This window comes from Rhinatrema bivittatum, chromosome 1 (genome assembly GCF_901001135.1).
Source record: "Rhinatrema bivittatum chromosome 1, aRhiBiv1.1, whole genome shotgun sequence".
NCBI classification, from domain to species: domain Eukaryota; kingdom Metazoa; phylum Chordata; class Amphibia; order Gymnophiona; family Rhinatrematidae; genus Rhinatrema; species Rhinatrema bivittatum.
Genome location: NC_042615.1, coordinates 528,945,224 through 528,970,451, shown reverse-complemented (window position 1 = coordinate 528,970,451; position 25,228 = coordinate 528,945,224). Strand labels below are relative to the sequence as shown.

At 42.6% G+C, this 25,228-nt stretch overlaps 1 protein-coding gene across 4 annotated transcripts in view; it reads left to right on the top strand.

The window, feature by feature from the left end:
• The window catches only part of GLIS3 (GLIS family zinc finger 3), a 1,101,679-nt gene that overhangs the window by 757,497 nt on the left and 318,954 nt on the right, over positions 1 to 25,228 (top strand). For all 4 annotated transcript variants that reach the window (XM_029613449.1, XM_029613441.1, XM_029613435.1 and 1 more), the window contains exon 5: positions 1,884 to 2,045. In XM_029613449.1, the coding sequence (XP_029469309.1) occupies positions 1,884 to 2,045 (162 nt within the window). The remainder of the gene's footprint in view (positions 1 to 1,883; positions 2,046 to 25,228) is intronic.

Sequence of the window (25,228 nt, the reverse complement as noted above, 5' to 3'; positions counted from 1 at the left end):
ACATGAGGATTAATGTTAGTATTTTACAAATAGTAGGGCAGAAGCTGCACAGTTTATAAAATACCACGTATTTCTGCTCCAAAAGTAGCCATGTATATTTCCAATGTAACAAAATGCATACTTTCTCTACCCATTTAATAACATATGCAAATTTATTTTATGCACAAAATAATTGAAACACTGCATGAATAAACACCCAAAATTAAATGCAGAGGAAGATATTTTATAAAATATGAGCACCTATTTTGAATGACTAGTTCACTGATACCTCCAGGAGTTCACCCAATTCTTCTTCACCTAAAAACTCTCTAGCACTTTACTCTGAATCCCCATCAATTCACCCAGACCTCCCACCCAAAAACTGCAGACAATAGACAAGTCCGATTCCACTTCCATGAGTTAATTAGTAAGTGTAAAAGTCTACAAACAAGTTCAATATCGCATACACATATGCAAAATAGCACTTACCATGAGCAGTACTGAATTCTGCCCTGGAATGCTTCTAGACTACTTCTGTTTTTCCCCAGTAAAATATGTGTGAGAAACCAAAAATATGTGTGTACTCTACTCTTAAGGGTTATAAAATAGCATATAGAGATGTACATGCTATTTTTATTGGTGAAACCCCTATGAAAATTCACTACTTTGTGTCCAGAGAGGAGGTTGAGGGCAAATAGCTATTTCTAAAGGTTGTTGAATACAAATAATTTGCTACTCAAAGTTTGAACACAATGTGTGGGAGATTGATGAAGCAAATAGGGTGATAATGGATGTTTAATAAGACATTTAGAACTCATTACATTCTGAGTCAGAAACTGCATTAGCTGCCTCATTTCCTTATGCATAAGCTTCATTATTCCTTTTCAGGCACGCAAAGTCACTCAGGTAAAATCTGCATAGAAAAAGGTGGGGGACCACATTGAGCATACTCAGTCCATGATGTCAGCGCAATCTGAGGACAAGATTTATGTCAGAAAACACCTACCTGCACCTTTATTGTCATGCTTCCTCTTTTGCATACTCTGTGAATCATGTATGTGAAAACATATCAAATAGCAGTCAAATATCTCATTTTATGATAGCAGATATGTAGGAAAATATGTTATTTGGCTATTTACCTCCTGGAGGCCAAAACCACTGGGAATTAATTGATCTTTATATGCTTTGGCTATAATTTGATTGTTGGTACCAGATCAAATTCCCAAATTGAAATTTTCATGAGTTAAATCCTATCAAAGTAAGATATTACCATTACATTTGTGTCATACTGTGATGGGGCTTTGTTTACACATGTACACTGGTTTTGGAGCCGTATGGGGTGCTCCATTTTTGATACTCTATTTTAATTTAATGATGGCACAAAAATAAGGCTGAGATATAAACCAACATGTTTCTTGGATTTGTGCTAGAGGGACATGTCTAGCCTTACAGTAAAATGTCAAGAGAGCTGATGTGCGATGTTGTTGAATGGGTTTAGCCCATTTTCACAATGGTGGTTGAAACAGGCTTTAAATGGGTCTCAAAAAACACGAAAAGCTTTACCCAGGAACCTGCAGTTTTATGGTTTATGGTTATTGCTGTTTTGGAATCTGTAGGCTTCCCCAGTGTGCCAGGTAACCTGGACTGTACTCATTATATACTCATTATGTCAAGAATCAGGACATAATGCAAAATCTCGAAAAAGTATTTCAACTGTTGAGTTATTCACCTGGATCAAAAATACTTTAGTTTTTCTTTTTTGTCTTCAATATTACTAAAGTAATCTCCAGGTCATGAAACATGTGAAAAAATAGAACTTACACATTTTCAGATGTTTTTAATACATAAAAGTTACATTAAACTTTTTCTTTTCCTCAATATATATATATATCTTCTCTTCACAGTTTGAGGGCTGCAAGAAAGCCTTCTCCAGGCTTGAAAACCTCAAGATTCACTTAAGGAGTCACACAGGGGAAAAGCCTTATCTTTGTCAGCATCCTGGCTGTCAGAAAGCCTTCAGCAATTCTAGTGATCGAGCGAAGCATCAGAGAACACATCTAGACACTGTAAGAAACCACAGATAATATATTTCTTTCCTTTTCCTTGTGCATAATTACAGCTCATGCTCAATATTTACTTCTCAAGCTGTTGTTTTTAAAGTAGGAGTTGTAAATTTAAGAGCAGATATTGGATGCCATCTCTAAATCAAAGATGACAAACTCTAATTTTTGAGTGCCAGGACCAGGTCTTGTGGCCAGTATATGCCAAATAAATATTACTGATATTTCCCTGCATACTCAGACTTTAGTTTATGGTTAATTTAAACCTTGAAATCCAATTTGTAGCATTTGGGAACAGAATTCACTATCCCAGTCAAGGTTTAGCATCTAGGTTTACTATTTCTATTTAGGTTCAACAGATGGAGAATCACTATGAACTAGCAATGACATGTTCCAACATGGAGCAGAAAGTAACCAGTTATAGGCATTAGGGCTACGCATTGAATTATTTTTTGTTTTGTTTTGTTTTTCACTTTGTGTATTTTTTTTTGTTTTTGTTTTCATTTGTTTTGTTTAACATAAAAAAAACATAAAAAAGAAAAACTGTGGCCATTTCTTAACCCATCCACAGGTGTTCAATTCCCCAAGACTGCAGGATTTTAAAATGGTCACCAGTTGCCCCAACATACAACAAACTGGAACCTGTCTCTGGTCGACTGGCAGCCATTTTGAAAACCAGATGCAGCAGGACAGGAGTGATGTGGGATCACTTCTGTCCATTGAAAACCCACAGATGGGTTAATAAATAGAATGGAAAGGCCCAAGATGGGGGGGCTATGAGGAATGGCACTGATCTGGAGGGGCAGACTTTTTTTTGTAGCAGGCGTGGGTTTTTTAGCAGTGGCAGGCTGCGCTTCCAATTTTGGGGTACATACTCAGCCACTAAGCAGCTAGTTAAGTTAGCCAGTGCCACTAAATATACCCAGATATGGGTATCTGGCTAACTTTAGACCTGCCCTATGGCACGTTTAGATTTACCTGGCTAAGTTAACCAGCTAACTCCGAATATCAGTGATAGCCGGTTAACTTAACTGGCTAACTCAGCTCCTCCCTGGAACGCCTACCTCCTGACCCAGGAATGCCCCAACTTACCCGGCTAAATTGTAGATGGATAATTCATTATCCATATAGAATTTAGCTGGACAAGCATTTTAAAAATGCGACTAAGCCATTTAGACAGATAACTTTCCCATTATCCGTCTAAATGGCTTTTGAATACGTACCCCCTGTTACTAGAATGTATATACTTGTCCATTTTTGTCTGTGGAGAGTATAGAGTCATGAAATGGGCATGAAAAAGATGGCATCAAGAGAAAAATGAGTAAATTGGGTGATACCTAAACTTGCTTAGGAAGATGAGTATGAGATGTAAATGTAGGCTGTGATTATAGAATTAAACTACAGCTAGGCCTGTTTGGCAAGCTGCAAGTGCAGTAGTAACTAGAAGTCCTGGGGGAAACATGGACACTCATGTGTTCGGGTCCATCTAGCAGCCTACATGGGGAACCTAGGAGGCCAGATGTTTGAGCAGCAACTCTTTAGTTAAACATGGAAAGGGAGAGGTACTGAGTGTGAACTTACTTGGGAGATCTTGTAAGCTCATTTACTCAAGATGGTGAAGTATTAAGGAGGAAGATGACAAAAACAGTCCTGAGTAGGAAATTATATCTGTAAAGCATTCTTTCTTTATAACTGGCAGCAGGGATATATCCTTAGCAGAATGTACAGAAATAACTGGGCAAACTGGTTGGGCCAATTGGTCTTTTCTGTAGTCAATTACTATGTTACTATGAAGAGAGGAGAGAGACAGTAGTGAAGAGGATACAAAGGTCAATAGCCTGGAGATTCCTAAAGATGTTGGTGGTGACTGGATGAAACTGAGGGGGAAGGAGATTATGTTATAGACCAGTATCAAACCTACCTCTAATTGCGAAATTAATAGAAAAAGCCATACAAAATCATTTAGCAGAACACTTAGAGAGCAATAATATCCTGTACCCATCACAACATGGCTTTTGCAAGAACTACAGCACTGAAACACTACTACTTGCGCTAACAGACAACATCATGAGAGGTTCGACAGCGGTAAACATTACATTTTAGTGATGCTAGACCTATCAGCGGCATTCGATACAGTAAATCATGACATCCTATTAAATAGATTAGAAGAAATAGGATTATGCAACACAACAATCAAATGGTTCAAATCATACCTAAATAATAGATACTTCCAAGTGCAAATCAAAGACATAATGTCAGAAAAAATAAACCTTCAAACGGGAGTTCCGCAGAGATCAGCCCTATCTGCCACACTATTCAACATATACTTGCTGCCGTTATGTCACCTGCTAGCTGGTTTGGGCATCTCACACTACATATACGCTGATGATATTCAATTAATACTTCCAATTGATGACTCAATTGAGAAAACATTAAACTTAGCCAACATGTATCTAGATATAATAAAACAGCTCCTAAACCAAATGGAATTAGTTATTAATATAGAGAAAACAGAATTCCTACATCTAGAACGAAAAAACATCGTGATCATTCAAAACCCAATCACACTCAATAACAACCAAAAAATACAACTAGCTGAGAAAGTACGTAACCTTGGAGTGATAATCGATACGGAACTAAGTATGAAACAACATATATCTCTAAAAGTAAGGGAAGGATACGCCAAACTTATAACTCTTAGAAGACTAAAACCACTACTAAAGACATCCGGTCAGTATTACAAGCATTAAATTTTGCGAGCACTGACTACTGTAATGCCCTTCTACTGGGCTTACCCTACATCACGATAAGACCACTACAGGTATTACAAAACACAGCTGCAAGAATTCTAACTGGTAAAAGTAAAAGAGACCATATCACCGAGACCCTAATTGAACTACACTGGATACCCATTGAACAAAGAATACAATACAAGACTCTATGCATCATACATAAATTAATACATAGCAAAAAAGCAGAATGGCTGAACACGGCCCTTCGTGTACACGTCCCTAACAGAAACCTGAGATCAGCAAACAAAGCACTGCTAACTATTCCCTCAGTAAAAACAGCTAGACTAACTCAAGTAAGGGTAGGATCCTATCCCTAGCAGGACCTATAATATGGAACACCATGCCTTTAGAAATCAGAATGCAAAGAAACATCAAAGCATTCAGAAAAAGTTTAAAAACATGGCTATTTAAGCAAGCATACCACAAACAGAATGGAGAGTAGAATCCAGGGAAATGTAGGATGCGGTCAGCAGAACTCCCACACACACACACACCATCGTACTCGAATTGTGTGTATTTTATTTTTATTTTATTTCAACAACAAAGGACTAGATTTAAGTATTAATTTATCTTATAGCTGATATAGATAGAAGTAGACATGACTTAACACACCCACCAATCAATATTTAATATGAAACCATGTTACAGTATTTGATGGCACCTGTTTAGTTGATATAATTTAACACATTTAAGCAACCTGAAGTTATGTGCCTTATTGTAAACCGTTGTGATGACATCTAACTTAACGACGATATAGAAAAGATTTTAAATAAATAAAAATAAATGTGAATGTTAATCAGATAATGGTTAGAGAGGGGAAGAACAGAGGTAGAAAAGCCTGAGAGAACTATTAAAAGTCTAGGACAAAGCAGCCTCCATGATGTGAAATGGAGGCGTAAAACTATAGTTTGAAGTCAAAAGAAGAGGTTAAGACAAGGAGCTTTGAGGTATAAGTGTCAGAAGAGTCATCAGCATTCATTAGCTCTTTTAATGCTGGCAACTCATGAGTGAACTAGTTTCCATTATATTTACATATAGCTAGCAAACTGAGTCAACAGCTATTCTGGTCTAAGCCAGTAAAGTCATTACAATGCAAGCTTCTGCAGAAAGATAAATCCACCCACTCAACTTTTGTCTACTTTATACAGTCAGAATTTACTCCCAATTTTGCCTGTTCCTTTACTGCACATTATGCATTGCTTGAAGTTCATGGTTAACTATGAAAAAAGAGATTGTTTAAGGGAAATTTTGTTAATAAGTTTTTGCTTTCTGTTGGGAATTAAGGTATACCTTTTAATTTCTTTAAGAAAGTGATGCCTTTACACACAAAAAAAAAGGTCATCTTTCTACCCTTGCCATTCACTGTTATAGATTGCAATGGCATCTGTAGTTATCAGAATGGGGTAGGCTATCCAGCCCCTGGCCCATCCACCTTTTCAGCCACACAGTCCTGAAAGTGCTGGTGCCAGCTACAAGCATTCTTGCACTTGTCTTGCAAGATATGCAGATCAGAGCAAGAATACCGACACTCATGCAGCTCAAATTTGCAGAGCTATGCAGATGCCTATATTCTTATGCTGATCTGCATGTCTCACCAGACCGCATCAAGAAGGCAGACAGCCACATGATGCCATCAGCAGCACTTCTGAGAGCGTGAAAGAGAGACTGCAGGATAAGGGAGTGGTATGCTGGGGTAATGCAAGCCAGGTTTGCCAGGGTGGTCTGAGGCTGGAGACTGGCTGAGGCATACTGAAGCTGGCTGCTGGCTGGGAGCTTCTGAGGCTGGCTATAAGCTGGGGGGGGGGGGGGGGTCTAAGGCTGGAAGATGGCTGGGAAGGGTCCAAGGGTGAAGGCTCTGCTGACTTGGGGGGGAATCTGGATACAGGAGGGGTTCAAAGATGGCTGAAGGGAATCTGAAGCTGGATGCTAGCTTCGGGGGGGGGGGGGGGGAGGCTGTCTTAGACTAGAGGCTGATTGCTGACTGGGAGAGGGGGAGCAATTTGCTGTAGGAGGGAGGTCAATGCTGGTTGGGGGTGGTTGAAGCTGACTGCTCAGCAGTCTGTGGGGGTCAAGGATGGAGGCTGGCTAGCTGCTCTGCATAGAGGAAAGAGAGGGAATCGGGGAATACTGGTGCTGGGCACAAATGCTGAGCAAAGATACTGATGCTGGGCTGGGGAGAGCAAAGTTCCACAAGGGGTCAGGGGCAGGAAATGTTATGTTGGGGCCACCAAGCTTGTGGATGGTGGGGGATGAGTGCATTTTTCCATAAGAACAATAACGGGAGCTTGGCAGCTTTAACATAACAAGAATGACGTTGGGGGCTTGGCTTCAGCTAAGGGAGAAATGTATATATATTTCTCACAGGACAAGCAGGATGGTAGTCCTCACATATACGTGACATCACAGGATGGAGCCCTGTACAGAAAACTTTTCTGTCAAAGTTTCTATAAAGCTTTGACTGACACTGGCACACTGAGTGCACTGAGCATGCTCAGCCTGCAATTATCCCTGTGACCACAGGTGTCTCCCTCAGTCTTCTTTTTTCCGCTCTGCAGTAAGCATAGCAGTTAGGAGCTCTGTGAGAAATTCTAACACTTTTTCAGAACGGAAACACTTAAACTTTTACTTCACAAACACTTTTTCCCTGCACGGGTCTCCCTTCGCGTACATTTATTCGACGCTCGGTGAGTACTATGCCCTGTTTTTTCGGTCGGTTCCTGTCACCTCCCTGTCCTGCCAACTGACTGCAGCTTTCCCTCTCCCTATGTTTTCATAGTTAGCCACACATAGCCTGCGAGTGTCCCTCTGTGACACTCTGCCTGGTTATTAGCGCTAGTGGGACAGGGATTTCCATGGTTTCCGTTGCCTCCAGGGCTTCTGTCGAATCCAGGTCCTTCGATTTCCTCGGTACCCTCACACAGTCGATGTCCCCATCGCTACCGCCTGTACCCCCTTCCAGACAGTCCTGCATTCTTCGATGCCATCGGTACCCCTCCCCCACGGTACATTGATGCCATCGATCTCTGCATCGATTCTATCAGTGCCATCCATTTTTTTCATCCATGGCCCTGATTTTTCCCTGTGTTTCATCGATGCCATCACTACCCGGATGGATGCCATCGATGCACACCCTTGTGTCGTCGGTGCCATTGATGCCCGGGTCAATGCCATCTTTGCCCAGGGCACTTCCATCGATGCCAGGGTCGATTCCATCGGTGCCATTGTCGATTCCATCGATGCCCAGGTCAATTCCATCGGTGGCGTCGCTGCCCGGATTGATGCCATCAATGGCCTTGTCAATTCCATCGATGGCATCGATGCCAATGCCGATTCCATCGATGGCATCGATGCCAGTGCCGATTCCATTGATGCCAATGTTGATGCCAATGCCGATTTCATCGATGCCAATGTCAATGCCATCGGTGCCCATGTCGGTGCCATCGATGCCATCAATGCCATTGGTGCCCAAGTCAATCCCATCAATGCCGTCGACGCCCGTGGCCATGCCAACGATGCCCGTGGCCATGACACCTATGCCATCGGTGCCTGCCTCCATACATCGATGCCGTTGACGCCCACATCGTTTCCATCGATGTCTTCGACATTCCTATTTATTTATTTATTTATTTGAAACTTTTATATACCGGTATTAGTATGCAAACATCATACCGGTTTACATTGTAACTGAAAGATTGAAAATACAATTAACAGGGAGGGGAATGGAAGGGAGTAAATACATAGTGCAGGAAGTATGAAGGAGAGGGAACATCAACTTTGAGAGGTAAACAGAAAAATTAATTACAAAGGACTATATACAGTATTTACAAGAGGCTATAAACAGTATACAATTTGAGAGTCGCTTATGTGAAGATTGTTCGAGAGGGTTGAGAAGAGTAAGGTAAATGGAGAAATTTATTCTGGGAAGGCCTGTCGGAAGAGCCATGTCTTTAGTTTTTTTCTGAATTTGGAGTAGCATGGCTCCAGTCTGAGTGTAGTCGGGAGGGAGTTCCATTGTTTAGGGCCTGCAATGGAGAGAGCGCGATCCCTTGTGGTGGAGAGGTGGGCTTTTTTGATAGGAGGTACTGTTAAGGTACCTTTGTTGACAGACCGTGTGGGTCGGTCAGAGCGTATGGGGCAAAAGGGTTCATCTAGCCAGTTAGAGTTGTAGGAGTAGATGGATTTGTGTATTATGGTTAAGGTTTTAAAGAGGATGCGGGATGTTATGGGGAGCCAGTGGAGGTCTTTGAGTATAGGAGTGATGTGGTCTGATTTCCATGAGTTAGCAATAATCCTGGCGATGGCATTTTGGAACATTTGTAGGGGTTTCGTGGTGGAGGAGGGTAGTCCGAGGAGAAGGGCATTGCAGTAGTCTAGCTTAGAAGAGAGAGTAGCTTGGATGACAGTGCGGAAGTCATGATAATGGAGGAGGGGTCTAAGTTTCTTTATAACATTGAGCTTGAAAAAACCTTCTTTGAGGATGGAGTTGATCTGTTTTTTTAAATTGAGTTGTTGGTCTAAAATTACTCCAAGGTCTTTAACAGAGGGTTGGGATGATATGGAGTTGAATGCTGGGTCATTGGAGATCATGGATTTGGGGGGTTGGTGTTGAGAGAGTAGGAGCAGCTCCATTTTGGAAGAGTTTAAGGCAAGGTGGATGTTAGAGAGGAAGTCATTTATAGAGGTAAGGGTAGTGTTCCAAAATGCAAGGGCATCAGAAAGCGAGTTGTGGATGGGGATAAGGATTTGCACATCGTCTGCGTAGAGGTAGAATTTGAGGCCAAGGTCTGTGAGAAACTGACAGAGGGGTGTGAGGTAAATATTGAATAAGGTAGAAGAGAGCGAGGAGCCTTGGGAGACACCTTGGGATAAGGGGTAGAGAGCAGATTTGGCATTTCCTATTTTGACGGCAAACTTTCTATTGGATAAGTAGGATTTGAACCAAAGCAGGGCTAGGCCTGAGATACCTATTTCGGTCAAACGTTTGATTAGGTAGTTGTGATTGATGGTGTCAAAGGCAGCTGAGATGTCGAGAAGGGCAAGGAGGTAGCAGTTGCCCTGATCTATGCCTCTGAGTATGTGGTCCGTGAGAGTAGGAGTGTTTCAGTATTAAGGGATTTGCGGAAACCGAATTGGGCAGGATGCAGTACATTGTTATTGTCAAGGTATTCAGTAAGTTGGATATTTACAATCTTTTCCATATTAATGCGGTCATCGACTCCATTGATGCCGGCATCATTTTTTCCAATGCCAACAATGTTTTTTGATTTCTCGATACCACATCATTTCCATAGATACCTACGCCGAAGCCATCAGTGCTTTCATCACTGTTATCCTTGCTCTGCCCGAGTCATCGACGTTTTTCTTATATATATTTTTGACGATGCTCTCGAGGCCGCTTCGGCTGCCATCGACACCATCAATACCGACATAGCACCTCCACGTAATGCCTTCGCCTAAACACAGTGCTCCATGCTTTGGGTTCTTATTAAAGCCCCGTATTAGCCTGCATAGTGCCAGGAGCAGTGCAGGCATGCTGACAGTCCGTCAACGTTCGCCATCCAAGACAGCGAGGGCATCCACCTTGGCGCTGGGGAAAGACCGGACCGAGTACCGTGGCACTCATTGTCACCGGCACGGTGACCGTCCGCCACCAGCGCCATCCAGCACATCGGTGCTATCCTTCTCGGTGCTGGAGAATGCCGGGGCCGAGCAACATCACCACTGCCATTGCCACTGTTCCACACAGTGCTGGCAGTCCTTGATGCTCCAGAAACACCGGAACGAGTTCCGAAGAATTCTGGACTGGCATCATGAGACATCGATCTGCTGCAACGAGGGCCGGGTTCATGAGTCAAACATGGCTTCCCTGTACCCGAGGCGTTCCCCACCGACACCAGTGCAGGGTTCTGTACCTCCACAAATTAATGTGGTAGCAACAGACACACTCAGCCTGGACTCCTCTGTACCTGCACCACCATACCAGGTTACAGAGTTGAGTCGGACGTCTACGTCCACCAGGCTATCCCTCGATGACTCCTGAAATCCATGGAGCCATCCATCCGGTTCGTCCTTCTGCGATCCATGACAGATGGTAAGTGCTCTACTTTAATCCCGCTTCAGCGACAATCCCATTGAGACCTGTTCTCTAAACCGGGCCTTCCAAGAGCCTTATTAGTGTCACATATCGCTATTGCCAGCTATGTTGGACACAAAACCAAGAGAACCTCTCTACCAATCATTTGGGATTACATCAGGTCATCCTCCTGTTATTAGCAACGGGACTCTATACTGATTAATACTCTGGTTTCTGGTTCCTAATTAAGGACCGAAATTCCAGATGCATTCGCTGATTTGCTAAACACAAGATTCAGCAAACACTGTCTCAATTGCAAGTCCACCTCGATACCCGGCGACAGGTCTCGACGTTTTCTTGTATAGCACACACAAATGCAGGTACGACTTTTACCGCTCACACTCCCGTGGGAGATTACATGATATCCTGATTATGTCAGCCTCGCCAGTTGGACACCTCCTGGTCTCTCAACTTGCTGGATATCAGAGCGGCCACCCCACTTTGTACCAAGGTTCAGGGTACAGTCCCCCAGACACTTCAAAGCACGGGGGGGGGGGGGAGTTTTAATCTCACTATTCTTTCTTTCAACAGAAAGTAGTTACTCTCCGCCCATCCTGTACCTCAGAAATATCAACTTTCTTCAGAAGGGACATGTAAAATGGTGTCTCTCGTCACCACGCTTCCATATCGCAGTAAGTAGATTGCTTCTAATCTTTCTATGTGCTTCATGGTGAGTCAACAATAATACAATCCCAAGCTCTGCCGGTTGCACCAGCTTCGGCAACTGGGGTATTTCATTAAATCACTATCGGTGACTGCTGTTTCTCTATGGAGTACAACATCATTCATGCTTTTCCTTGCATGGACAGCTGCATAACCACAGTCAATTCAAGCAAGGAGCTCTAACTTCTTCATGACTTACTATAAATCTACTACCTGGGATTGCTGTCACTGCCATAAATCCCTTACAGAACACTTCTGGACACCACAGTCACAACGACCTTCCTGTCCAGCAACTGCGCAGACATTCTAACAAATTCCTATATGTCCCTGCGCGCATATTCCATAACTTCAGCCCCTCAATTCTTTCATTGTCGGGCCATGGGGTTTTTTCACTATGCACTTTCCTCATTGCTATGGGTTAGGTTCAGTGAAATTTCATTATCAGTGGGTCTAAGCTGTTCATTATCAGTGGGTCTAAGCTGTTCAACCGCTTTTGTCCCTCATCCATATTGCAGATCTAGAACCAAAACCTAGTCTGGTCCTGCTAATGCTCGCATTTACTCAGGGTTGTAAAGTTTGACCTAACATCTTCTCAACCCAATATGCATCTATTCCGCTCCAGGCACAGTTTCACATGAACTTCCTGGAGCTTGTAGCCATGAGTTATGCCCTTATGCCTTCCAATACTGCCCCTGCAACAAATCTTTGTGCATACAGACAGACAGCATAGGGACAATGTGCTTTTCCAACACACAAGCATGCATAACCTCTTAGCTGCTCTGCTAGGAAGCTCTGCAGCTCTACCCTTGGCCCTTGCTCGCTCCATGCATCCTCGGGCCACTTATCTAACAGACTTACTGAACACACTAACAGACCTTTTCCATATAGGTTTCCATCCTCTCGAATGGTCTCGGACTACATGTGTAGCGAGAGAAATCTTCTAGCGCCGAGGTCAACTGAACTTGCCCTCTGCATCCACATCGAACTATATGGTGTACGGATTCTCCTCCCTACACATGTTTCCAATGCGTTCCCATAGGCGCCTTTGTTCCATCAAGGCCCTCTTATATGTGTCTCTTCCGCTGCCTCTCATAGCTAGCACTCTTCTAATGCTGAAACGGGATGGGGTTCACTGTTCCTCAGACCCACGTCCTAACCGAGACCAGTATGCTTCCCATACTTCTCAGTCTATCACACCAATAACCAATTTGCCTTCTCACAAGACAGTCTCATATCATAGACTCACTGATGTTCTCAGGTACTAGTAGCGTCACAAAAACCCTTCCACACCCAAATCCTACCATTCAAAATGGCATGATTTACCACATGACACTTACAAAAGGGTTTTACCCTTTTTCTTTTTTCTACACCATTCTTTTTTCTTACTCCCTAGGATTCTGCTCCCCAGACATCCTCCACATACGTACACCTCAGTTCCAATTGCCGTACCACTTGGGAGTGGGGATACCCGTTTAACGGTCAACCCCTTCTGAGTCAGCTTACCATGGATTATCCACTGATTAAGCCGCCTCTGTTTTCACTAGTCACGGAATGGGACATGTAATTTGTGCTTACAAGACTCCTACATTTTCCATTCGAGCCTTTCCGTTCCTCTCATTAACAGTCTGCCATGGTGAACTCTTTCCCTCATAGACATCTCTTCTACCAATGGGGCCAGTGAGTTACATACCTTGTTACATACTCACCCGACCCTGCGTTCCTCCGTGACCGAGTGGTTTTACGTTTTCAACATCATATCCTTCTTAAGGTAGACGTTGCATCTCACCTTACTCAGAATATACTCGGCCCACTTTCCCAACACCTTTCTCTCACCAAAGAGAGAGGGTTTTATCCACTCCTTGGACTGTAATAGTACACTTGCATTCTATCTAGACCGCACTACACTCCATAGGAATTCCACCTAACTCTTTCCTTCTGTGGCAAGAGCCAAGCTGCAAGTTCCAGTGGGCAAACAGACCTATTCCTCCTAATTGATGGTCTGTATCTCTTTTTCCTACCAACAAGCAGGCATTTCACTACAACACTGTGTGTAACCACACTCTGTTGCGTCCGTCCCAGTCTCCATAGCTTACCTTTGGCCGTTGCTGCTTGTACATATTTATCTGGCTGCAACCTGGAGCTCTCTCCATACCTTCACAGCATTATTGCTTAGATACGACTAGCTGGCATGCTCCATGTTTGGCCAGTCTGTCTTCTCCTATTCTGTTCGGGTTAACTACCCAACATCCTTCCACCAACCCGTTACGGGTTTCAGGATGCCCTCCGTTCCAAATTCCACCCCCGTCATTGCGCCTTTCGCGCGTCTTGAGTGCATTTGGTGCACTCTCGGGCATCCTCAGCTCAGGTCTCACCCATATGTGAGGACTACCATCCTGCTTGTCCTGTGAGAAAGCAAATGCTGCTTACCTGTAACAGGTGTTCTCACAGGACAGCAGGATGTTAGTCCTCACGAAACCCACCCGCCACCCCGCGGAGTAGGGTCTGAATACGTTTTTACTTTTATTTTAGTTTTGCTTGTGCTTTTAGCTATAAGACGAGACGAGGGAGATACCTGTGGCTCACAGGGATAATTGCAGGCTGAGCATGCTCAGTGCACTCAGTGTGCCAGTGTCAGTCAAAGCTTTGTAGAAACTGACAGAAAAGTTTTCCATACAGGGCTCCATCCTGTGATGTCACCCATATATGAGGACTAACATCCTGCTGTCCTGTGAGAACACCTGTTACAGTTAAGCAAAATTTGCTATACGTTTTTTTACATTTTATTTATAAATTTGCAATACAATGTCAAGTAAAACGTGAAAGCAATATATCAGAAACATCCTAATAGGTAAAAATAAGCAAGTCCCCTACATACAGGCTTCCAGTGTCCAGTGCTACCTAAAATTATTAGAAATAAAAGCAAAAGGAAAAAACAGCAAAAAGAAGATATAACTATCAAGACACATATATAATGAAGGGCATCATTATGCTAATTTTATAGTAGATGACTTAACCAATGGAAGACTTAGATCTTTCTTTGCATTAAGAAAAGTGGTGAGCTAAGTGGGAATAAAGAAAACATATTAATAGACTGAAATTTAACGATGCACTTACAGGGATACCTAAGACAAAATAAAGCCCCTAGGTCAGGGATGGCCAACTTTTCACAGATCAAGAGCCAACAAACCAGAATTCATAGGAGCAGAGAGCCACCAAACCTTTCACGAGCGGGAGGGGGGTGGTGGTGGTGGTACGTGAAGCTGTCCCTCTTCCCCTCTAAAAGAAAAGGCCAACTACCTCTCACCCAGTCACAAATACACATTCAGACAACCCCTCCCTCTCTGTCTCTTCCAGTCACACACCTTTTCTCTCTCTCTCTATCCCAGACACAGGCGCACACAAACACCCTCCCTCCCTCAGCTTTTCTCTCTCCCAGATACACACGCACACACACACACACACACACACCTCCCTCCCTCTCTCTCTGTCTCTCTCCCAGACACACACTTTCCATCCCTCTCTCTCTACCAGCCATATACACAGACTCCCTCACTCTCTCTCAGACATAGACATACATCTTCTCCCTCGCTCTCTCCCAGATACAGATACACACCCTTCCTCCCTCTGTCTCTCCCAAACATACACACAAACCCTACCTCTCTCCACAGACACACCCACTCTACCACCCTTCCACCCTTCCACTCTCTCATACATACAACCCCCTATCTCTCTCCCTTTATCCCAGACACACACATCCTCCCCTCGCTCTCTCTTTCCCACACACACACACACACCCTCTTTCCCACATACTGTCCTTTTCTCTCAGACACACACATACCCTCCCTCTCTCCCATTCACAAACACACACTCCCTCCCTCTTTCCCAGATACACACACACATATCCTCCCCTCCCTCTCTCTCTTTCCCAGACACAAACACACCCCCTCCCTCTTTCCCAGATACACACACACATATCCTCCCCTCCCTCTCTCTCTTTCCCAGACACAAACACACCCCCCTCCCTCTTTCCCAGATACACACACACATATCCTCCCCTCCCTCTCTCTCCCAGACACACACACATACACTTCCCCTCTCTCTCTCTCTCCGAGACATACACACACACACACACACACACACACACACACATACACCCCCTCCCTCCCTGTCTCTCCTAGACACTCACAAAGCAGACCAGAAGATGGTCTGTTGAAGCCAGAAGGCAAACAGAAGCAAGACAGACCAGTCGCCTTAGCTTGAAAATATTTATTGGCACATATATTTAAACAGAGCCCAACTTTGGCCGAGAAAGAGAGAGAGATAGACTATCTACAAAGTCCTTATAGTAGTGAAGGTTTTATATCTCTATAGGAGGGCTAGGTGAGGTGAGGTGTTGGTGGTGGTTTAGGGTTTAGGGGACAGTTTTGCATGTAGAGTGAGATATACAAACAGCACAGTACACCTTGGTGAAGATTTGATGTCATTTGGAATTGGAGTGAGAAAATTCTCACAAAGATGAAATTTCTACTATGTTCTCTCACCCTAGCTTGATGGACACTATAACAGGGTACCATCAAGCTAGGGTGAGATAACATAGTACAAAATTTCATCTTTGTGAGACTTTCCTCACTCCAAATGATGTCAAATCTTCACCAAGGCAAAACTGGCCCCTAAACCCTAAACCAACAACAACACCTCACCTTAACCTATTAGATGGCCCTCCTATAGAGATACAAATAGGTGCACACAGTGAGGCTCTCCCCAGATACTCTCTTTCTCGTTCTCTCTCCCAGATCCAGATATTTCTGGCGTTAAATCTATGCGATAATGCCCCTCATTTAACTAAATCCTGCCCAAACTCCTCCCTGATCTCACCCCTTCAAAAAATTTGTATTTGCACCGTACGTTATGAACAATAATGCATTTTTATGAATGACCCTATTAGTAGGATCTAGTGGGGAGGCTGTTGTGGGAGTCTGTAGTTGCTCGCAGTGGCTTTGCAGGCATGGTGCTGCTGCGATCATTACCAGCCTCTTGATAAGCCCCTCGGATCTGGGTCCAAGGCATTTTAAAGCCTGTGGAGTGCTTTGACGAGGGGGGGGGAGCAGTGTGAAGGCGGGAAGCTTATGACGGCTATGATCTTCCCATTTCTCAGCAGCCGGTGCGGATGGAAGTTGTAAATTTACAACATCTGCCCAAGCTGGCTGCTGAGAAGAGGGAGGATCATTGTTTGCAAGAGGCAGACAACAAACCTGGGTATACATCAGCGGTTAGCAATGTAGGAAGATTTTAGTTGGGAACCGCAGTTAAAACTTCAAAGAGCTGCATGCAGCCCAAGAGAGGCCGGTTGGCCACCCCTGCCCTCGGTACAAAAATGCAGAGTACATCAGCAAAAACTCTTTTGAGTGCTCCAGGAAACTTTGGGGAACATTCTCAAATTGAAATTAAAAAAAGAATGTCTAACTTTAAGGAAAAGTCCTAGTAGTGATTCCCTATCTGAGTCCAGGGCTAAAAAAAAAAACAAACAACAAGGTAGCAGAAGAAACAGATTCTTCTTCCTTTCTTTCCAAAAATTCTGTTACATTCAAGAAATTAATCTCATGGCCTGAGACCAAAGATTGGCCCCAGGCCCCTTCTATTTTCAATTGTGGTACATATCAAATATTCCCTGAGAAATCTTTCAAACAATTCCGATGGTGAAACAGAGGGCAATTTTGGAAAATTTATAAGACACAGATTACAACACCTACAAAAAGGAAGAAATATATTTCTTTTTTTTTTAATTTAATCTTTATTAATTTTTAAACAAATACAAAGCATTTAAAACTTTGTTTGAAACATTATGTATCGTGTTGGTACAAAGAAATCAATATTAGTTCTCAAACTTATACACACCACAATATATGCTTCCCAAACACTTTACAACATATTAGACCCCAAACAAAATGCGGGGGTGGTGCTTTGCAAATTAAAGGAGGTTATAAAGGAAAAAACTTATATGTCCAAAATTTTTAGGCGTTCAGAGCGTGCAGCGATTTACTAAAAGACATCAATAATTACTACTTTAAGAAAGTAGAGCTCTTTTCGCTTCAACAAAGTTTTTCAGTTGCTCAGGATGGTAAAGTATATAGCTGTTGTTCTCATGTTTTACCACACATTTGCACGGGAACCGTAGCATATATGATGCTCCCAAAGCTATTACATGTGGTTTCAGAGCAAGAAAATGCTTTCATTTAGTTTGAGTTACTTTTGTAAAGTCTGGAAATATTCTTATCCAAGATCCCATAAAGATTTCATTGATCTTTTTAAAATATGTCCTTTCAGCTATCTCGTAATCAGAGGATTCCAGAAAATCTGTTAAATTTTCCATTACATTCTGTGGCATTTGTTGTCTTAGCTATATTTTCCGAACTGGCAGGAAATACATTTTTTTTAAGGGTAGGATCTTTTCCAGAGCAATTTCCAATACTTCAAATAGGTAACGATTTAAGGTAATTTTAGGGATTTCTCCGATCACCCTTAGGAAGTTTATTATCCTTAAATTTAAGTGCCTTAGGGAGTTTTCGATATTCTCATTTCTTCTGTTGACTTCCCCACAATCCTGGATTATATTCACTTGGACTTCCTTAATTTTCTTCACATCATTTTCCAAATTTATAATTTTTTCTGATGTCTCCAATCTATGTCCCTCAAAGTTCTTATTTAACACTTCCAACTGTTGAGAAACAGAGTTTATCTTCACTGAACAATCTGAAACCGATTTTGCTAAAGCTGAAGTTAGACTCCAAAGTGAGTCCAAGGTTACTACCTCTGGTTTTGGAGTGGTTACACTTAAATTAAGTGACTGTCTTGGGCTTACCCCTTCCTTCTCTCCTTGGCTCAGGCCACTTCCAGTTGTCGTCTCTCCGATATTCACAGGAGGCACGGGGGTTCTCATCGAAGTGGCCCCCCTCAATTCGGATGTCTCACAGCTCCCCACCGGGGCCCGAATCCAAATGCGGTGTCAATGTTCCCCGCTCTGCCGGAGGTAGCAGGATGTCGAGCAGGCTGAGGGATAACTCTTCCGAGGTCGGGTCACATTCTCCTCCCTGTGACCCGACAACTGGACCTCTTAGTTCCTTTTTCGCTGCTCCTTCGATACACTGCGTGATAGTCTTCTGTCCCGTAGACTGTGAAGGAGTAGAGGGGTAAGTCCTTAGCTTTCCTTTTTCTTTTGGAGGCATTTTTTTTTACCATGGAAAAAGTTCCAAATCCAAATCATGGGAGCAGCTTCACAGCGTTACCTCTCTGGACGCCATCTTGGCTCCACCAGCCCTGAAGTAATATATTTCTGTTTCTAGTTTTCCAGTTTTGTACTGCATAGAGAGTCTGGTTTCTTGCAGTTTCCATTTCAATTTATCTCAGCACATTTGTAATTTGTGGTCAATTATTCTGCATTTGGTGAAGGTCTCTCTAAGTTCTGCAAGTATGACTGAGCTGAAGTATTCTGCTAATATGTAGGGATCTGAAGCTGTGTTGTTCATTGTATTTTCCCAAAAGGAGGAGTATTGGTGTTCTAGGGCTTAATTCAATATTTGTAGTGCTGTCTTTTGATAAGTAAGGTTATTCCTATTGGAGCTCTCTGAGTTCATGCTGTTATGACATGGCAGGTTTGCTTTGTATGTGCTGAGTGGTTGTTTTTGTTTTTGCAGGATTTTGTATAATTTCACAATTTATCAAATTTATATTCCATTGATCCTCAAATCTCATCGGATTATATAATAACATACACAAAAAATAAATCAGAACAATAATGACAACAGGACAGACTGAACACAAACTTGAATATAAGAACATAAGAACATGCCATACTGGGTCAGACCAAGGGTCCATCAAGCCCAGCATCCTGTTTCCAACAGTGGCCAATCCAGGCCATAAGAACCTGGCAAGTACCCAAAAACCAAGTCTATTCCATGTAACCATTGCTAATGGCAGTGGCTATTCACTAAGTGAACTTAATAGCAGGTAATGGACTTCTCCTCCAAGAACTTATCCAGTCCTTTTTTAAACACATCTATACTAACTGCACTAACCACATTCTCTGGCAACAAATTCCAGAGTTTAATTGTGCGTTGAATAAAAAAGAACTTTCTCCGATTAGTTTTAAATGTGCCCCATGCTAACTTCATGGAGTGCCCCCTAGTCTTTCTACTATCCAAATGAGTAAATAACCGATTCACATCTACCCGTTGTAGACCTCTCATGATTTTAAACACCTCTATCATATCCCCCCTCAGTCGTCTCTTCTCCAAGCTGAAAAGTCCTAACCTCTTTAGTCTTTCCTCATAGGGGAGTTGTTCCATTCCCCTTATCATTTTGGTAGCCCTTCTCTGTACCTTCTCCATCGCAATTATATCTTTTTTGAGATGCGGCGACCAGAATTGTACACAGTATTCAAGGTGCGGTCTCACCATGGAGCGATACAGAGGCATTATGACATTTTCCGTTTTATTCACTATTCCTTTTCTAATAATTCCCAACATTCTGTTTGCTTTTTTGACTGCTGCAGCACACTGTTCCGACGATTTCAAAGTGTTATCCACTATGACACCTAGATCTCTTTCTTGGGTTGTAGCACCTAATATGGAACCCAACATTGTGTAATTATAGTATGGGTTATTTTTCCCTATAGGCATCACCTTGCACTTATCCACATTAAATTTCATCTGCCATTTGGATGCCCAATTTTCCAGTCTCACAAGATCTTCCTGCAATTTATCACAATCTGCTTGTGATTTAGCTACTCTGAACAATGTTGTGTCATCTGCAAATTTGATTATCTTACTCGTCGTATTTCTTTCCAGATCATTTATAAATATATTGAACAGTAAGGGTCCCAATACAGATCCCTGAGGCACTCCACTGTCCACTTGCTTCCACTGAGAAAATTGCCCATTTAATCCTACTCTCTGTTTCCTGTCTTTTAGCCAGTTTGCAATCCACGAAAGGACATCGCCACCTATCCCATGACTTTTTACTTTTCCTAGAAGCCTCTCATGAGGAACTTTGTCAAACGCCTTCTGAAAATCCAAGTATACTATATCTACCGGTTCACCTTTATCCACATGTTTATTAACTCCTTCAAAAAAGTGAAGCAGATTTGTGAGGCAAGACTTGCCCTGGGTAAAGCCATGCTGACTTTGTTCCATTAAACCATGTCTTTCTATATGTTCTGTGATTTGATGTTTAGAACACTTTCCACTATTTTTCCTGGCACTGAAGTCAGGCTAACCGGATCGCCCCTGGAGCCCTTTTTAAATATTGGGGTTACATTAGCTATCCTCCAGTCTTCAGGTACAATGGATGATTTTAATGATAGGTTACAAATTTTACTAATCGGTCTGAAATTTCATTTTTTAGTTCCTTCAGAACTCTGGGGTGTATACCATCCAGTCCAGGTGATTTACTACTCTTCAGTTTGTCAATCAGGTCTACCACATCTTCTAGGTTCACCGTGATTTGATTCAGTCCAAATGAATCATTGCCCATGAAAACCTTCTCCAGTACGGGTACTTCCCCCAACATCCTCTTCAGTAAACACCGACGCAAAGAAATCATTTAATCTTTCTGTGATGGCCTTATCTTCTCTAAGTGCCCCTTTAACCCCCTCGATCATCTAATGGTCCAACTGAAGAGGAGATAAGCTGGGAAGCAGATTGTCTCTATAAGAGAAATCAAATGTATGAACCAGAAATGGCTTTATGTCTCAAAGTGATTGGAACATATGACATGCTATGTGTGTTTTCTTCATTTTTTAATTGATGCTGCATGCCACTGTTTGTAAGAATGCCCAGTATCTTTCTTCTGCTAATGGCCATACAACGGTGAATTCATTCTGCAAAACAATAGTCCTCCGTAACTCTAGAGTACCTTCACACCTTAGATATCTAGCAGGATCTCCCAGCCTTCTCTGGATGCTTGGGTGCTGCTGCTGAGGCTGAGGTTGAGGGTGCACTGAGAGGCAAAAGGACAAAGCAACCCTCATGCTCTCCGCTACTGATCTTCCTGGGGCCTGCTCTTTGCTCCTGCAATATTGCTTTCAGTCTCCTGCATAAGATCAATAGAACATAGCCTGCCAGTAACTCGACTCTCCAAGACCTCCTAACTAGAAGATTTACATCCTCTGAATCTTAGAAGCTCTTGCATGATTCATCTGAATCAGTACTTTCTCCAAGCGTATGCTGTAGATACTGCTCAGGAGGAATCATGAGGAGCTCTGTGTTGATTTTGGTTGCTGCACTCCTAGTGCCCCTACCCCTCCACTACTGATTCCTCCCTCCACTGAATGCTTTCGCCTGCCCTGAACCGTAGGGACAGAGCTGACAGCGGGGGCAGAAGGGATATGCTCTTCCAGCTTGAACGTCTTCGTGCATGACCCTGCCTATGGTTTCTCCTCGCTAGTGCTACTATTAGTATTTGTGCTTGCCTTAGGTCAATTTTCTTCTCCCTTTCCCATTTTTTCTGCTACTTGCACATCTACCTCTTGCTCCATGTGGCATGATGGAATTTGATGTGGTCACTAGGAGTGGCTAGGTGAAGGAGATTTTATTTGTACAATAAATGTGGTATACTCTTTCAGCTGAATTTTCAAAGGAGTTTCACATGTAAATGTAACATACTATTGTAGCAATTTTCAAAAGTCATTTACACACTTAAAATGTACTTAACGCAGGTAAAACCTATTGACAATTCAATGGCATATACTGTATTGTAGCAATTTTCAACAGCCCACTTACATGGGTAAAGTGCATTTAAACATGTATAACCTAGTTTTATGTGTGTAAATGCTTTTGAAAATCAGTCCCTTAGTACTCTCACACGGACACTAGTGTGGAGAATGGAAAGTCACGTAGACAGAGAGCACAACAGAGACCCTACAAAGTCTGTTAAAAAATCACGCCACATTATGTACCAGTTTGCTGACTGTCTATGTAAACCGACTTCCATGGATGACTCAGCTTCTGGAAAAAGAATCACATACACAGTGCAGTCAGTGGATGCTGACTCCTGTTTCCAATCAAAGAAAGCCAGAGAGAGAAAAAAAAAAAAAAGCAGATTAGTGTTCAGTCTGATCTTGCAGTGATCACTAGTTAGATACTGCAGCTATTTAAATAAATCTGTCCAGTCTACAATGCTCAAATGCACTCACTACACACAGAAACACAGTCTCTTCCTGCTGCCTGTTTGTTTAGTGGTACAGCACAGCAATAACTCTGTAACATTGAAGAGGCGGAAAATTGACATACAGGGACCCCGTGTGACAAGAAGAAAGGGCACAGCTCACCTTTCCAGTTCCCTTTTTTTCATTTCTAAATCTTTTGATACTTTTTTACTTGGATATCTTCAAAAGCACAGCCTTTCTGTCTGATATCCAGCAGAGAAATGAGCTAAGATTGTGATTGTTCAAAGGTTGTTCATTTTCAGGTTGAAAAAAAAATGTGACAAGCCATGCAGGTGCCAGTTAGGTTAAAAAAAAAAATTCTTCCCCTTGATTGGTCCTGCTGTTTTCTTGGCCTTTTCCTCCCCAGATCTGGTGAGTCTGGCTTCACCGGCTTACCTTGAGAAGAAAAAATACCCTGTAGTTTTGCCTGCTTCATAGACTAGAATGGGATCTGAAAACAGAAATTTTTTATTATGTTCAGGGACATTGTCTATCCATTTTGTTTTCAATGAATCACAATGAAAATGCTCTGATTCAGTTTTGATTACCCATTCATTTCAAAGAAATGCACATCTCTTCTGCCCAGCCTGCTCCTGCTTATCTCATGGTGTCTTTGGGAACTACTACCACTTCTGGTACCATTTTGCTTCTCACACAATGCCTTATGGCATATTTTATTCTCTCTGGCTTTCTTTGATTGGAAAAAGGAGTCGGCATCCACTGACTACACTGTGCTTGTGATTCTTTTTCCATGCAAGTCAGTTCACATAGACGGTTGATGCTGCCCATTGATCCTCTTTCAGTGACTTGGTGTCTTGATACCACTCTTTTTGCTGCATTGCTTTGCACCTGTGATTTGGGGTTTTAATGCTTCTGATGCTTTGTGCCTCTCTTGGTGTGTTTGGATTTTTTTGCTTCTGTTTTCTTTAAGAGGTTAATATTCAAAGGTCCAGTATATATACGGGACAAGTTAGCCAGCTAACTTTAATCGGATAACTTGTCCACTAATCGGCTTACTATTACCCCTTAAACTTATTTTTTCAAATTCCCTTATGCTAGGATGTGCATTTGTTGCTCCATTAATTTAATTCATTTTGGCAGTAAGCGCGTATCTTACGAATGGATAGTAGATGCACCAAAATGAATGTGCATACCAATTGGTTTCATCTGATATTTAGTCTTTGATGGATTTTACCAAAAGCTTTAGACTGCATTCCTAAGCAAACCAACTAAAATAAGTCCTGAACCCTATAATACCATCCAAGGCCTGAGCCTCAAGTTTGTTGCATTAGGGCACCCAAATGGCATTGAGGATGTAGTCTTACATATGCTATATTTCCTCCACCCACCGGAATTGGCACTGGGGTGTCGTGTTCCATTAGATTATTTTTATCTCAGCAAAGGCAGAGCAAAGGGCATGTCAGTCTTCTAACCTGATTCTCCTTCCCTTCCCCCATTGATACTATAGGAAAACTATATTAGGACTGCTGGAAACCTCCTCTTGAGAGTTCCTCTGGTTTCAACCTGCTCAAGGGCAGGATAATGAGTTCACCAGCTTCTCGAAGGTCCAATTATTTGTACTCACACTCAGGCCAATTCAGAAAAATGCACGGGAGAGCGGGCAAGCGCCTGCTCTCCCGGCACGCGCACAGGCCACTCTCCTGGGCGCGCAATTCAGGAGGGATGGCCTATGCAAATTAGGGCCCACAGTAAAAGGAGGCCAGGGGCCACTATTACCCCTTATTCAGTAAGGGGTAATAGCGCGTCGAAAACGCATGTCCAAATGCGGGTTAATAGTGCGCTCCACCGGAGCGCTCTGTACTGTATCGGCCTGACTGAGCAGAGGCATTTCACCGGGCAGAGTCTGGGTGGGTTTAGCATTCACATACCTACTTATCTATTTTGAAAAGCATGAACATGCATTTTCCAGAACAATTTTTGTGCACCAAATAGGTGTAACTTATATGAGTATTTTTGATGGAATAAGTTTGACAGGGAATTTCCATGCATAAGTTCTCTTTGAAAACTAGTGTAATATGACCGTGTAATTGCTACATAAGTTAATTGCGATGTTACAAAATTACCCTCTGTGGGACAGTTTTCAGCAAGCTGGTTTGGTGCAAGATATGCAGGTGCTTTTATATCTGCATAATTTTCACTGAATTTTCAAAGATAAAATACTTGAATGGTTTCTCTTTGAAAATTTGCTTGACACTTTTGTAGGCACCAAAAGTGCCACATACTTTGCACCTGCTGTATGTGCATGAGGAGAAACAGGGCAAAACTATGAGGTCTATATTGAGACATAGTCGGGCGGATTTTCAAAGCCCTGCTCGCGTAAATCCGCCCGGATTTACACGAGCAGGGCCTTGTGCGCCGGCGCGCCTATTTTCCTTAGGCC